Source organism: Polypterus senegalus, chromosome 5 (genome assembly GCF_016835505.1).
Source record: "Polypterus senegalus isolate Bchr_013 chromosome 5, ASM1683550v1, whole genome shotgun sequence".
In the NCBI taxonomy this organism is placed as follows: Eukaryota; Metazoa; Chordata; class Cladistia; order Polypteriformes; family Polypteridae; genus Polypterus; species Polypterus senegalus.
This window is the reverse complement of record NC_053158.1, coordinates 26,386,562-26,403,489: the sequence shown is the minus strand read 5'-3', so window position 1 is coordinate 26,403,489 and position 16,928 is coordinate 26,386,562. Positions and strand designations below refer to the sequence as shown.

General features: G+C 39.0%; 1 protein-coding gene across 1 annotated transcript in view; it reads right to left on the bottom strand.

Annotated features, from left to right (window-relative positions):
* LOC120530073 (serine incorporator 1-like) overlaps window positions 1–16,928 on the bottom strand; it is a 105,385-nt gene that overhangs the window by 51,272 nt on the left and 37,185 nt on the right. Inside the window, exon 5 of the mRNA XM_039754219.1 lies at window positions 2,540–2,630. Coding sequence (XP_039610153.1) covers window positions 2,540–2,630 — 91 coding nt within the window. The remainder of the gene's footprint in view (window positions 1–2,539; window positions 2,631–16,928) is intronic.

The window sequence follows — 16,928 nt, the reverse complement described above, 5'->3', positions numbered from 1 at the left end:
TGCGATATCTTCTTCTTCTTTCTTACTATATAAAGCGGTTGGGATTGTCCTTCCATCCGTGAGTGGAAAGCGTTTCGGTATTCCGCTTATCACAGACTTACTACTTGCAGCTTGCATCACGAAGCGACATGATGTGAGAAGAGTTCTGGTGCTCCCATCGATCCCTTGCTTTTGTGCGCGATACGCTGGAAAAATAGACAAAATTATGTCTCTGGAAATAATTAATGTTGATGGAGTACAAATGCCTCACCGCATAGTAAATATCAGGGGGGTTCAAAAGGGCGACCTCAATATAGAAAAAAATAACAGAAACTACGAGTATTAAAGTAATACCGCTCAAATGCAATATAACCAAATTAATGAGTTTGTATGAAATATCTAATTGATCTACTTATTGAATTGCCTTAAGAAGTGGTCAACTTAAAAGGCGGGTGAGCCTAGTGAATAAACATTACTTGTTTTTCAATACATTCATTTGCGTTGGTTTAAAATGTCTTATTACGTGCTGCTTACCGGATGCTGAAAATGTATGGACCAGCTAAATTTCTTGGTTTGAAAATCTAGCCCAACTGATTTGTAATTGAATAGCCCTGCTGTGTAGAATAAAAGCACTTTGCACATTTGTTTTGTGTATCCTCATTGCCCAGTCCATCTCAGTTTATTTCAATGTTCCAGGTTCAAGGAGGTCAACAAGGCGTCACAAGAATGCAATTATCTGTCTGCTCCACAAGGCTTATTCTCCTCTGGACAAAGCTGGCAGCACTGGGAGGATTATGGTTTTTGATTCCTTCAGAACCTTCAATACCATCCAGCCATCCCTCTTAATGGGTAAACTCAGAGACATGCAGGTGGATGAGACTAAGGCAGTGGTTCTTAACCTGTGGGGTGGGCCCCTGGGGGGGGTGCGAAGTAACAAAAAGGGGGGCACGAAGATGTGAAAAAAAGAAAACAAGAATCAAAAATATAAAAAAAACATCTGTTGAAACCAAAAACAAATTAACTTAAACTACATTCTGATACTAGAACAATAAATATAGAGTGAGATAAATGTCGATAAAAGTTAAGTAGGTATAATAAAATATGCATCTACATTTCAAAAAATGTTGGGGGCAATTAAAACTGTTATGAAAACTCGGTCACAAATACTTAAAGGTCGAGAAACGCTGGCCTAAGGTGTCCTGGATAACAGACTATGTGTCAGGCAGACCAGACTGTGTTTCTAATACAGATGTGAGCAGCACTGGAGCACCACAGGGAACAGTCCTGTCTCCTTTTTTACTTTGGACACTCTGCTCTTTTAATGTCAAAAGTGACATTCGTTGCATCTTCTACAATTCTGTGATGGCCAGTGTGATTTTCTATGCTTTGATGTGCTGGGATGGTAATATCACTTCAAGAGAGGCCCACTGAATCAACCATCTGAATAAGAAGGCAGTGCCAGATATGGTACGCATTGTTGTCCTGCTGCAGATGGTACCAGAGGAGAGAATAAAAAAAAAACTGACAGCCATTATGAAGAATGAAGCGTGTTCTGTCTTTCACACACTAGCATTGAGGACTTGGACATCTACATTTGTTCATATGTTGTTGCATTTAATACAGATGAGACCTATGGACCTATGGATATATATATATGGTGGAATGGGTGGAGAAGAGTGTCGAGAGTAATTTGTGACAGACGGGTATCAGCAAGTGTGAAAGGGAAGGTCTACATGATGGTAGTGAGACCAGCTGTGTTATATGGTTGGAGACGGTGGCAGTGACCAGAAAGCAGGAGACAGAGCTGGTGGTGGCAGAGTTAAAAATGCTAAGATTTGCATTAGGTGTGACAAGGATGGATAGGATTAGAAATTAGTACATTAGATAGATAGATAGATAGATAGATAGATAGATAGATAGATAGATAGATAGATAGATAGATAGATAGATAGATAGATAGATAGATAGAGGGTTAGCTCAAGTTGGACGGTTGGGAGACAAAGTCAGGGAGGTGAGATTGCAGTAGTTTGGACATGTGAAGAGGAGAGATGCTGGGTATATTGGGAGAAGGATATTGATGATAGAGCTGTCAGGCAAGAGGAAAAGAGGAAGGCCTAAGAGAAGGTTTATGGATGTGGTGAGAGAGGACATGCAGGTGATGGGTGTAACAGAACAAGATGCAAGATGTGCAAACTTCATACACATACTAAACAGGCCAGATGCAGAAATAGAACCCATTCCCTAATGTATTGAATTTCCAAAAAATGCACAACAGTCAGGTTCTCATAAAAGGACCTTCTTCATGGAGCACATGCACTGATTCTTTTAAATAAAATTGTAACACAGAAAATACAGAACATCTCAAAACACTACTGATAGTGGCACTGCCTATGTATTTTGAGGAAGCAGTATTAAAATGGAACCACATCCTAATGTAATTATTTTGAAATAACAAAATCTATGACTAGATTAACTTCTGAATCCCATTTATCATGAAAAGACATGGAAAACTAGCAACATCCCTGTTTTACATTAAAATATTTATCAAAGATATTGTTACCTGGCATATTTGTCATTGCTGACCAGGTGAGATATAGAACATACAGCGTGATCAGTGAAGACTGAAGAAGACCAGACCCACTTTGCAGTTCCTATTTAGGAGAGAAAGAAGAAAAGTATTGAGATTTTCACTTCATACTATATTTATGTAGTATCAAAGAACAATTCACTTGTAAATATAGAGTAGCAAAAGCACAAAGAAGAAATACAGCTCAGTCTACTTCAACCAATTAGTGTGTAAGTTTGGATTTAAATGAAGTAAAACAAATCATTAAAGCTTTGAATTTTTAAATAAACAAGTATTATCTATCTATCTATCTATCTATCTATCTATCTATCTATCTATCTATCTATCTATCTATCTATCTATCTATCTATCTATCTATCTATCTATCTATCTATCTATCTATCTATCTATCGATGCACTCACAGTGAGCTGTGAATGGCTTTCCTGGCTACACTATACACACATAATTACCAGCCAAAGACGTTATCATCTGATTGATCTTACTGGGATCCCATTGACGGGAACATGGAAGGGTTTGAGAAGAGACCAGAGAAGTCACCTATTTGTGACCCCCAACTGGCTCTGCCTACTTCTCTGCCTACTGGCACCCCACCATAGATTTTAGACTATTAGAAAAGGTGGGACAAGAAAAGGTCATTCAGTCCAATGAGCTCATCCATCCTATTCACCTAGATTGTCCAAAATAACAAAGATCTGAAGATCTCTAAACTCCTTCTTTCCACCTCACATCCTTGGTAATTTATTCCACGTGCCTATAGTTCCTTGTGTGAAGAAAAACTTTCTAGCATTTATACGAAAGTTGCCCTTAATGTGATTCCAACAGTGACCCAAAACAGTGATCTTGTTGTAGAGTTAATTTTAAACTAACAACTGGAAGCTACTGTACTAATTCCCTTCTTAATTGTAAACACTTCAATCATGTCTCCTCTTAAATCTCCAATTGTTTAAACTAGAAAAGGTTCAACTAAACTTCAATCTGTCCTCTACTAATCACTTCTCAGCCTTGGTCTCAAAGTCCTTAGTCCATGCATCAGCCAAGTTGTTCTTCTCTGGGCTTTCTCTAGCTCTGCTTTGTCTTTTTTGTAATATGGAGACCAAAACTGAGCACAGCAGCCCAGATGAAGCCTTACTGTAACTTAAGCCTAATCTACGTTGATTTATACTCCACACATTGTGATATATAACAAAACACCCTATCAGCTTTCTTGATCTCTTCTGTACACTGTCTGGATGTAGACAGTTATGAGTCCACTATTTCTTCCTGAATCTTCTCATAAGAGGCATGTTCAAGTTTTAGACCTCCCTTAGTGTATTCATATCTATCATTTTTACTTCTTACTTGTAATAACCTCACATTTACTTACATTCATTTTCATTTGCCACACTTTCCCTTTACAAGGCTCCCTTCACCATTTATCAGATGTCTGAAGACTAATGAGAAGACTGCTCTCAGACGTGATATTGTACACAGTAGACAATTCCAGCAGTTGTTTTCATGCTTTTACCATTCCCAAAAAGCTATTGCCGCAATTAAAATAAATTATTTTGCCCAGTCTCTATACAAAACTCATCTCCTTATCTCTTAGTACTAAATTTTACATACTATATGTTTCTGCTGTATGCATTACATTTTTATCAATTTGTCCATAACTTTTAACATCTGGGAGTTACAAAAAATTGGTATGTGTTACACACAGATCTCAGTGATGTGTAATTTCTGGACAGTTTAACTAAACAATATCTTAAAAAAGTTATTATTAGTTTTCACTATGTGAAGAGCTGGTTACTGCCAAGTGGCTGATTTTGCTGAGATAGGCTCAGTATAGTGTCCAGTTTACAGCAAACATTTATAAACCTCAAGCTACTAATGTTGGGGAAATTATGGCACAGTAGTTTTGATTTCTTATTTGTCAGTGTTCTAAACATTATTTCTATTTTCATCTTTTTATTTAAAAATGCATTGACAGAATCAAATAAACAGCTTTTCTATACACTGTCAGTCATTGTGGTTTGGTAAATGTTTAATTTTGTTCCCTAACTATGCTTAAGTTGTCAGCCTTCTAATTTAGGTACACGAGTTTCTTTGTGTTTTAACTACTTTTCTTTTGAAATGAGCAACTGAATCTCAAGCCTTTTTCTCAGACAAGTAATAAATCATATATCAGCTAATCTATAGTGTTCTCAAGAGCAACTTTACATTTCACCACAAAATTGATCAATTCTGATCAGGGCAGGATTTAGATGAAAAGAGGCCCTAGACTATTTCACTTATGAGGCCCTTTCACCTCCCATTTTTAAGTTTGTAAATTACATGAGAGATAATAAAATACATCATTACTGTGATATATATCAATATGTTAATAATATAATCATGGAAATATAAAATAAAGCACATAATATACATGTTAAAATATACAAATTAAAACATATGTTAAGAACTTACCTAGAATTCCGCGAAATGAAGATATTGTCACAAAAAAATTTTCAATAGTCTATAAACACTTCACTAAAGTATTGAACCTACTGAACTCAAAAGGCGAGAATCAAATGATCATGTACGCAATCCTAAAATAAGAATCTTTTCTAATAACATTAACACGTGTTTCATATTATCGAAGTAACACGAATATAACCGAACGTCGGGATATCAATAGGTCTGTTCGTTTGTCTGTTGCAATCTACACCAATCTGCACTTTATTTATGCAAGAACAAACAAGAGCTTAGTAGCCATAAGGCACGTCAATATTTGCCATAGCAATCAGTGAACGTATGAACTATACTTTGGTGCAATCTAGTATATACAAACGAACAGACCCAATGAGCCGAACGCGTTGATCTTAACCAATACATTTTTATGTTTGTTTATTAGTCATATGCGTAGAATTTCTCCTTATTTTCGGTTCAGTGTTTTAGTGTTCACTGTTTTTAGAATACTGTAGTGTAATTTTAATTTTGCTAACAATTTGAATGTAGGCCCCTCTTGATCTTGAGGCCCTAGGCTGAAGCCTAGTTAGCCTATAGGAAAATCCAGCCCTGATTCTGATGTAGTGTTGCAATCTAGATGATCTTAGATGTAACAGCAATACTCAGATTTTTTGTTATGCCTTAGTTGTTTCAAAGCTATGCATTTCAGCCTTTAGCGAATTCAAGAACTGTGAAGATCCAGGGAACACCAATACCTTTCCTGTAAACTATCATGAATTATTGTTATTTTGCTTTTTCCATCATTTAGTATAAGCTTTGTGGAGGTGATTTGACCGTTTTTTAATGTACAAATCACTTGTTGGGCCAAAAGTTTATATGCTACAAAGTCAATAAAAATCCAATAATAACAATACCCTCTGTAGCATAGGAGACAGAAATGCAGCAAATAAAATCGAAACAGCAACCGGACTGAAGATGTAGGCTTTGAACACACTGCTAAAGGGTGATTTAATTCATGGTTTACACATTCCTCCAATGGGCTTACATTGAATCATTTGTTACAGCTCCATTCATATTGTCCTCTGTTGTTCACCACCACCTGTAGCTTGACTGATGACACTCTTCATATCTGCACTTGTTCATATTGCTGTTACAAATATATGCATTTCTCACCTCCCTCTCTCTTGTGCAAGTTTGTGACTCACACATCACAAGGCACAGGAGAGAAGGAGGCAAGTCTTGGTTTCCAACAAAATCAGCTTAATTGTTGTGCAGACAGGAACAATCTCAACATTTATTTAAACAGGAGCTGTCACATCAGCACTCGAACACACAGCAAGCAAGCAGTTAAGCTGACAGTCATCCTGGATTAGCTCCTTTCTTCAGATTAAAGGAACAGATAGCCCCCTTCATCAAGCAGGTGCATTCTGGAGGAGAGACTACAGAAAGTCAGTACATCACCAGGTCAGCGGCTGGTTTTAAATGTTCCCACTTCAACCATCAGGCGACAGAAATGTTACACGGCGAGCCTGTAAACCTGCAGTTAAACTGGCAGCAGACAACCAATTCCTACCTATATTAAAAGAGTTTCATGTGATGGACACGTCCAATACAGTTGTGTGAGGTAGATAGAATGAGGTAAACCACGGTTATAAACTCCAGTCAGTTACAGTATATAGGAGTCTAGTGGCCTTGGGAAAGGAAGAGTTCTTTAGCTTGGAAGTCCAGCATTTCATACGTCTATACCTCCTGCCTAAGGGTAGAAGTGTGAACAGTTCATGTTGGGGGTGGGTGGGGTCCCTGTGGGGTCCCTGAGGATCGAGGCAGTTCTCCTGCAGACTCTGCAGTTGTAGATGCTCTGCAGAGAGGGTAGTGGGGTCCTGGTGATCTTCTCAGCAGTCTTTACAACTCTGTGCAGGCGTTTGCGGTCCATAGCAGTAGTGTTGCCATACCACACGGTGATGCAGCTGGTCAAGATGCTCTCAACAATGCAGCTGTAAAAGATGCTGAGGATCTTAGTCGACATACCAAACTTCCTCATCCTCCTCAGATAGTACAGCCGTGGTTGAACTCTCTTGACCAGCTGTGTGGTGTTAAGTGTCCAAGTGAGTTCCTCATTGATGTAGACACCCAGGTATTTAATGCGGCTCACCCTTTCCACTTCAAGCCCTCAGATGAACACTGGCTAGTGAGGTCTCCTCTCCTTCCTCATGTCCATTATCATCTCCTTCGGCTTGTCTGTGTTGAGGATGAGGTTGTTGTCCTCACACCATGACGCCAGACTGTCCACATCCCTCCTGTAGGCTGCCTCATCCTCACCAGTGATGCGTCCTATCACTGCAGTGTCGTCTGAGAACTTTAGGATGATGTTATCTTTGTGAGAGGCAACACAGTCGTGGGTGAACAGGGTGTAGCAGATGAGGCTGAGGACGTATCCCTGTGGGGTGCCTGTCTTTGTGATAATGGTAGCTGAAATCCTATTACCAATCCTCACAGACTGGGGCCTGCCAGTCAGAAAGACTAGGAGCCAGTCACAGAGGGTGGGGTGCAGTCCAAGTGCAGACAGTTTATGGGTGAGTTTATGGGGGATAACCGTGTTAAAGGCAGAGTGCTGTAGTCAACAAAGAGAATCCTGATATAGGAGATTTTGTTCTCCAGATGGGAGAGGGAATAATGTAGTGCGGCTGCGATGGGATTTGAGGTGGACCTGTTGGGCCGGTAGGAATACTGCAGGGGGTCCAGAGTGTCCGGTATGCTGCTCTGAATGTGGACCACCACTCTCAAAACACTTCATGATGACTGGAGTGAGTGCTACTGGCCTGTAATCATTCAGGCAGGTGGGTGGGCGTTTTTTAGCAAGGGGGGGCGATGATTGTAGTCTTAAAGCAGGAAGGAACGATGCTCTGACTGAGAGAAAGGTTGAAGATGGAGCAGAGAACATCAGCCAGCTCGTTGGCACATGCTTTGAGAGCCCGCCCAGGGATGTTGTCTGGTCCTGCTGCTTTACGGGGGTTGATCTTCCTTAGTGCTTTGTGTACCTGACCTGAGGAGACCACTGGGGAAGGGGAGGGGGTTGTGTGGTCCAGGTATGTGTGTGCCTCCACTCTGTACTGTTGTTGGATGTCTCAAAGCGGGTGTAGAAAGTGTTGAGATCATCCAGCATACTGTCTGTGGAGCTGATTGTGCTGGTGGTGGTCCTGCAGTCTGTGATGTGCTGTAGGCCGTGCCACATAGTCCAGAGTCAGCAGTAGAATAGAAGCCCTCCATCTTCTTTCTGTACTGCCTCTTGGCTGCTGTATTGGCTTTTCTTAGTCCGTACTTGGCAGCTTTGTACTCCGCCACAGTGCCTGGTCTAAATGCAAGAGAGCGGGCATGCAGCATGTGGCATATCTGACTGTTTATCCATGGCTTCTGGTTGGGGAACTTCCTGACTGGTATTGTGGGCACGATGTTGTCAATACAGGTGCTACCCAGTCACGTACTCAGCATAGTCCTGTATGCTGATAGAAGAGTCCTCTAGAGTGGCTGCAACCCTAAACACATCCCAGTCTGTCTGAGCAAAACAGTCCTGCAGGGTGCTCTCAGTCTCTGGGGTCCAAAGTTTAACTTGCTTAATGATTGGGTTTGTTTGTTTCAGCCTTTGTCTGTAGGCTGGGTACAGGAACAGAGAGACGTGGTCTGATTCATACACACATATATGTGTGCAACCATGTAGATGGAAATGGTTTTATTCACTCTCACTAATCTAAGCCTCACCATAATATGATCATGGAAGACAGTTCCTTGGACTTCATAGTTTGGTTTTGTTCTGACATGCAGTGCGAATTGGGTGACTTTATATACTCAGCAAAAAAAGAAACGTCCCTTTTTCTGGACTGTGTATTTCAACAATAATGTTCTAAAAATCCAAATAACTTTACAGATCTTCATTGTAAAGGGATAAACAATGTTTTCCATGCATGTTCAATTAACCATAATCAATTAATTAACATGCACCTGTGGAATGGTCGTTAAGACCTTAACAGCTTACAGAAAGTAGGCATTTAAGGTCACAGTTCTAAAAACGCAGGACACTAAAGAGACTTGTCTACCGACCGTGAAAAATACCCAAAGAAAGATGCCCAGGGTCCCTGCTCATCTGCGTGAACACGCATTAGGCATGCTGCAGGGAGGCATGAGGACTGCTTATGTGGCTAGGGCAATAAATTGCCATGTCCGCACTGTGAGACGCCTAAGACAGCGCTACAGGGAGACAGGAAGGACAGCTGATCATCCTCGCAGTGGGAGACCACGTGTAACAACACCTGCACAGGATCGGTACATCCGAATATTACACCTGCGTGACAGGTACAGAATGGCCACAACAACTGCCCGAGTCACACCAGGAACACACAATCCCTCCATCAGCGCTCAGACTGTCCGCAATAGGCTGAGAGAGGCTGGACTGAGGGCTTGTAGGCCTGTTGTAAGTCAGGTCCTTACCAGACATCACCAGCAACAACGCCGCCTATGGGCACAAACCCACCTTGCTGGACCAGACAGGAGTGGCAAAAAGTGCTCTTCACTGATGAGTCACGGTTTTGTCTCACCAGGGGTGATGGACGGATTCGTGTTTATCTTCAAAGGAATTGAGCACGTCTGGGACCTGTTGGATCGCAGGGTGAGGGCTAGGGCCATTCCCCCCAGAAATGTCCAGGAACTTGCAGGTGCCTTGGTGGAAGAGTGGGGTAACATCTCACAGCAAGAACTGATGAATCTGGTCCAGTCCGTGAGGAGGAGATGCACTGCAGTACTTCAAGCAGCTGGTGGCCACACCAGATACTGACTGGTACTTTGGATTTTGAGCCTCCCTTCATTCAGGGACACATTGTGAAACATTTTTAGTTTATGTCTTATGGTGTTGACTCTTTTAGTGTTCATACAAATATTTACACATTAAGTTTACTGAAAGTAAAAACAGTTGAAAGTCAGAGGACGTTTAGAAAGTGTGTGCCTTTCTAAATGATGTCCAATCATTTCAACTTGTAACAAGTAGAATCCACTCTCAAGGAGAATTAAAGCAAACGGGATACACCTTACCACAATTTGGAGTGCCACAGCAAACTATCTGAATACTTCTATTAATGAGGGATTTCAGTTTTTGATTTTAAATACATTTGCAAACGTTTCTGAAAAAAGGTTACAGTGTGTAGACTGAAGCCCACAAATGGCAAATGTATCTATTTTTGGTTAAATCTACAACACAATAAAGTGTGCAGAAAGTAAAGGGATCTGAATACTTCATTAATCCACTGTCACTGGCATTTAGGTTGTCTATTAGGTTACATCTGTCTGATGAATTAGGATAGTATTAATTTTGCTCATTTAGGATAGACTTTATACATTCATACTGAATTATCATTACATGCAAAATTAATTTGAACAGTAAAATGAAAAAAAAAAATACTATATTAGGCAAAAATCTAATTGAGCCCCTGTTACCTACAGTCTGAGTACAGCTTTATTAGCCTAGGACACCACATGGACTTTACAATTAATTTTTACCATTGGGACTTTCTGGTAGCATTACTCCAAGATTAGGGAGAACTTCCTCTTTAGTGTTAGGATTGAAGGGGTAGAGAGTGGTAACAATGTTCAGAATAATTGATGAATTATTTTCTGTACTTGTGTGACATGAGGATGCATTGGTTAGCAATGTTAGATGACGACACAATCAGGATTCAACACTAAACCAGCTGCAAAGGTTCAATCAGACTACCAATTAGTAGCAAAGTCAATTGTCAAATTAGCATATTTAGCTAACCTAACCTCTATTACAGATTAATCTTTACAACATTCAAAATATTTTATTTAACATTACAACCTGAGCAACTGGTATATGTTTTTATAACAAATTTAAAATGTTGGAAGCTATGTGCTTACATACGAGGGATGTTCATAAAGTTTCAGCACTTTTATATTTTTTGCTGGAAACGGCGAAGGTGGGAGGAGTAGTAATTGGGCATTAAAAAGTTGGTACAACGCTGGGAAAACTGCATCACAAATGAAGGTGATTATGTAGAAAGTGATGTCACTTATTTTTGAAATTCTTAATAAAGTTAAAAAAAGTGTGGAAACTTTTTGAACGTCCTTTGTATATTGTTGGAAGAATATTGTGCTTGAGATGTAATGTTAAATACAATATCAGTAATGGCACATTGAATGATAACGTGCAGTGAATACTCTTGACTTGAGCGTTCATAGTCTTCATCTTCTTTCTCTGTACGTTTAGCATTCGTTTGCTCAGAGGTTGATGCGCTTGCTGTTTTCTGAGCAGCTCTTCTTTTCTCCACCTTAGCGGCCCGCTTCTTCTCTTCTTTCGTCTGCATCTTTTCACATTAAAACTGATTAAGTCAGTGTTTGTGTTGCAAATATTTACTTAAGTCTTCAATCTGCCTCAAGAATGATTTAAGATGTGAAGAGGTAGGGGAAGTGACGGTGAAGGTGGTGGGGATGAGAACGGCGCTAATACACATGCACCACACAGCCGCCCTGCTGGCTGCTGCCAAAATTTGATTCTATAATAAATAAACATTTTTTCAATGCTGTAAATATTAATATGTAATACAGGTTGGGTTAACTAAATATCCTCATTTATGGCAAATCTGCATTTATCCCTGTGTTCATGAAGCTCATGTTTTCACTTTCATTGGCCATTATTAAGCTTGCTTCTGCTGAGTGATGGAGTGATGACTGGAAATGTTCAACCTGCCCTTGACCTTGTGTTTGATAAACCTGGAATAAAAATAGATGACTGTACTATACTTGTGTTTTTAATTGTATGTGCAATACAATAAAAAATAGATTAGATCTACATACATTTTGCGTTTTATGCTTCTGCATATTCTTTTAATAGTTGTTGTCCAAAGTGTGATACATTTGAAACAGACCAGTACTTTTTTTTATAAAAAGGAGAGAGTGAAAGGCTTAAGACAAGTATAAAAGTGATGAATATTAGCACAAATATATATTCACACAGAAGAGATACACATGCACTATAAATTTTTCACATTATGACAGATTGAAAACCCTCATTTTCTATATATCATGCACATGACCCTAAGGCTTAGGCACCTCCTGTACTGCAATATAAAAGAAAGAGAAGAAATCATAATGCACCGCATTAAAAAAGCCTTAGAAAAATTAATGGTATCTATAGCCTGTGGCCTTGATGAAATAAGTTTATTTACAAAGAAAAATGATTGCAATATGTAATGTAACAAGACCAGCAATGACTAATTTTACTCGGTAGAAAAAGTAAGTGGGGGAAAAAGTTTCCTATTTGGTTGGAGAACTAATAAGAAAGTTAGTAAAGAGCTTGAGGGGAATAGTGAAGTTAGAAGGCAGGTGCGTATAAAAGAGTGGGCCACTTCAACAGAAATGTTTCTCTACACAGTAAATTGCAGAAGAGAGAATGTGATACCACAATACATCTTAGCAATTCTGGGAACACATTACCCTGTAGGGTAGCAACGCCCCAAGAAGTGAAGGGAGAAAGCAGATCTTATTATTTTATTGAGATCATTCCACTCTGCCTTTAATATAATTGAGGGGTCCATCGCCCATAAAACACAGGTTAGTTATGGGCACAACAAAACATGCCTACTTTTGTGGAATAGAGTATAAGGCCAGATAAACCTTTATAGATTATCAGCAGGATTTTGTACTCAGTCTTAAAAGAAACTGGAATGAAGACTGAACAGAACAGGCCTTATGTGCCCACTGCAGCACGTCTGAGCAATGACACTTGATGCAGAGTTCTGAACTAGTTGTTGATAAAGCAATGGATTTAAACGACCATAGAACAATTAATGAGGTCGATCCAGAATGAAATGAAAGCATGGACAGGGTTTTAGAATTGGTTAGATATGAAAACTGAAACAGTGCAGAGGTGAAAGAATGACATTTCCCAGGTATGATTTATGGGAGCTGAATAAGAAAGTCAGAAGACAATGTTATTCACATCAGTAGAGGGTATGGGAAGGGGCCAGTTGAAGTGGTTTGGGCATCTGATTAGGATGCCTCCTGGACACCTCCCTGTGGAGGTGTTTCAGGCATATCCAACTCAGAGAAGATCTCTGGGTAGACGAAGGACACACTAGAGAGATTTTATTTCCCAGCTGGCCTGGAAACACCTCAGTATCCCCCCAAAGGTGTTGAAAGAGATGATGGGACAAAAAGACACTTGGGCATCTTCGCTTACACTGCTGCCCTTGTGACCTAGACACAGATAAGCGGTGGAAAATGGATGGGTAGATGAGGATATGTTGGTATCATGACATAAAGTGAAAAAAAAAAAAAAGTTTGTTTTGTTAAGGTCGTGTTTAGTTCCAATCAGAATGGAGTTGGTTTTATTGAAGTACAGATTTTAGAATTCATCCTCTTTCAACGTTTCATTTTTAAAGGTGAGGTGTGAACAAGTGATCTTTGATGAACAACCCTTTTAACACGTGGATAAATCTGGCAGTCATCGACATAAACATGATAACTTTGTATCTTTGGAAACGAAAGGTAAATGAGGGATTTTTAAGAATGTCAAGTTCACTTGGTTTACATAAACGCATACAAGAAAATGGCACAGAGTTGGCACCAAATAATGCATTTATTATTGCCATAACAGCCAAGATGTAGTTGCACTTACACAAAACAGGCAGAACAATGAGGAGTGCTCTAGTGCCTTCTAATACCATCTAACCAGGGCCAGCCTAAGGGTATATAACACTCCTAGGCAGAATTGGTGGCAAGCATTCAAATAAAGACATCCAAAATAGAGTCTCTCTTTTAGATGAACACTAATAAACAAATAAATAACTGAAATTCATGTAGGAGGAGAGAGCATAAAGTGTGCCAAAAAATATCTCCCACACCATTACACCACCACCAACATCCTGAAAAAGGCAGAACAAATCCATGCTTTGACGATGTTGATGCCAAATTCTGACCCTACCATCCAAAAATCACAGCAGAAATCAAGACGCATCAAACCAGGCAACATTTTTCCAGTCTTCTATTGTCCAATTTTGTAGCCGTAGCTTCAGTTGCCTGCTCTTAGTTGACAGGAGTGATCTTCTGCTGTTGCAGCCTATCTGCTTTAAGGTTTGACGTGTTGTGTATTCAGAGATACTCATCTGCATACCTCGGTTGTAACAAGTTGTTATTTGAGTTACTGTTGCCTTACTAACTGCTCAGACCTGTCTGGCCATTCTCCTCTGACCTGCTGCTCACTGGATTATTTTCCCTTTTTCTGGCCATTCTCTGTAAACACTTGAGATGGTTTGTGTGAAAATCCCTGTAGATTAGTAGTTTTTGAAATACTTCAATCAGCCCATCTGGTACCAACAACCATGCCACATTCAAAGTCAGTCCATTCTGATATCTGGTTTGAACATCAGCAGATTGTCTTGACAATGTCACATTACACATTGAGTTGCTGCGATGTGATTGGCTGATTAGATATTTCCGTTAAATGTAGTTGAAGAAGTGTACCTAATAAAATGACCAGTGAGTGGATATAAATGAAAAATAAAGCTTCAGGTACTGAACTTTTGAATTCATAACAGCAAATTTTGCTTTCTATTGTCTCTCAGGGTCAAGAGTTTTGTTCAGTTTCTTTAACTCTCTCCCTGTTGTTCCATAGTTACTTTACATATCTGTCTAATATATGAGTGGAAATGGAACACTGCAACCCTTAATGTTTTACGTGCACAGCCTATAAGATATTGGGGTTGATTTTTAGGATGAAATCTGTAGGCAGAGCCTTTTCCGTGGTGGATTTTGCTACTAAATCAAACTTTTTAGCGAGTCATCCCAGACATGCATTCTCATTCAAGAACGCCTGACCCCACAAAACTACACGATTAGTGGCAGCAAGGTCAAAGGGAGTAGGGAACCAGGCCATAAAAATGAGGCTTATGGCATTGAAAGGTTTTGTTCAGTTATCACTAACGTGACCATTTATTTTTTTTCCTCTAAACGGGACATCTACTAATTTTTAGGTAATAGTATGTGTATTCAAGAAAACTCATATTTTTTGATAGTTTTTATTTATTAATGAAAAGAACAGGAATGAACACGTGAAAATAAATAATTTATGTGATCTTATATTTTTCTGAAGAACAAATTTGCTTAAGTATATTTGGTGTTGATTTCAAATAAGAATGAAATTCTTGGCAAGATTTCTTAAAATTTACTTTGGTAATTAATGTTGCTTTAAGAACTTCGACTTGCAACTGTGTTTTTTCACTCATCCACAACTTATTCATAAGAGAAAAGGCCCTTTCTATGGGTGCATTAGTGCCGGGCAGACATAAAGTATATTCAATAATTATACGAAAGTTTGTATGATTCAAATTATTGGTGTGAAAGTGTTTGAACAATTCCACCCAACGACTTTCGGTTGAAACATTCCCAGTGTTCCATTCTGTCACTTTTAGTGGTGTAATGTCGTTAGAAATAAGTGAATACTCATCAAATACTTTTGTATCTTGGTTACAATTAATAAATCCCTTTTCAGTCAATACAGTATATCCATTACATTTTGAATTTCTTCCCACATGGGTATTTTGGTTAAATTCGCCCATTCAAATATTTCTAATTCTTCACAGAACAAAGCCCACTGCTCCATATATTCTTTGCTTATTTTATAGAACTCAGCTGCTGTAGTTTTCATATATTCTTCGTCAACACCACTGCAGCCATTTTCTTGCAATTTTGCCAATAAATTATGAATGGAGTGGGGAAGAGAATACTTTGTTTCAAGGCCAAATTGTCTTTAAGTTGATCCATTTACTTCATAGCTTCAATTGCAAAAATACTCTGACCCTCGATCTTTAACAAAGCTTGATGGAATGTTGCTGACTGTGCATGCATAAAAAAAAATCCATAATTCAGAGTTAGAGTTTTCAAAAAAGGTTCTCAATGTGTTTGGACATTTATCGATACTCAAAAAGTATTTTTTAATGGTCTGTACAGTTTCAAAACTCTTTCAATAGCTGGCATAAGTGCAAGTTTTACTATAGACTAGCAATTTCTGATACTCTGTGTCAACTTCATTACAAAATTCTTTCAGAGCTTCCATGTGAACACTATAGATATAAAAATGTGAATATATTCTCACAATAACGCATTCAAAGTCTACAGTGTAGACAATCTACGGCAGTTTTAATCGCGTTATGAATTATGTGGGCTCCACATCCGATTCCTATCAATGTTCTTCCGAGAGATAAATTTAGTTTTGCATAAACATTGTTGACGCCTCGTCTTTTCAATCCGCCAAAATTGCAGGTAGTATTATCTCCACAAAATGCCACGATTTTTGAAGTCAAATTATTTTCTGTCAATACTTTGATTAGATAATTGACAATAACATCTGATGTTTTGCCCAGTTGGTCTTGAAATTCTAAAAGTCTGACTTGTGTGCCTTCGTATGGTTAAAAGAAGCGAACTAAAACAGGGAACATTTTCCTGGACCCGTGGTTTGAAGCATCAGTTAATATAGTAACACAGTTGCATTCGCTGAGGCAATCTTTTAATTCACCTATTACTATTGGCGCTAACACATTTACAACAATAGCTTCTGTTTTCATATGAGCACATTTAAATTTCTGTTCAAAACATGTTTGAATTAACTTAGAAGCTCAAACTCAAAAACTGGGGTTCTTCTGCATCTTATGATAAGCCCAGGCGCCTGCCGTCGCAGCAACTTTCAGATCTTTCAAAGTTGGTGAATCCCTTTTCTTAAAAAAATTAAGCATCGAAGAACTCGAAGCGGCAGCAATATCAGAATGTTTCTGATCTTAAATGTTGCTCAATATCGCTGGCACCTCCATGGGCTATGCTAAATTCTGTAAAAATACGTTTCACATATGAGGTCTGATGGAGTACTTCTTTGCTTTATAA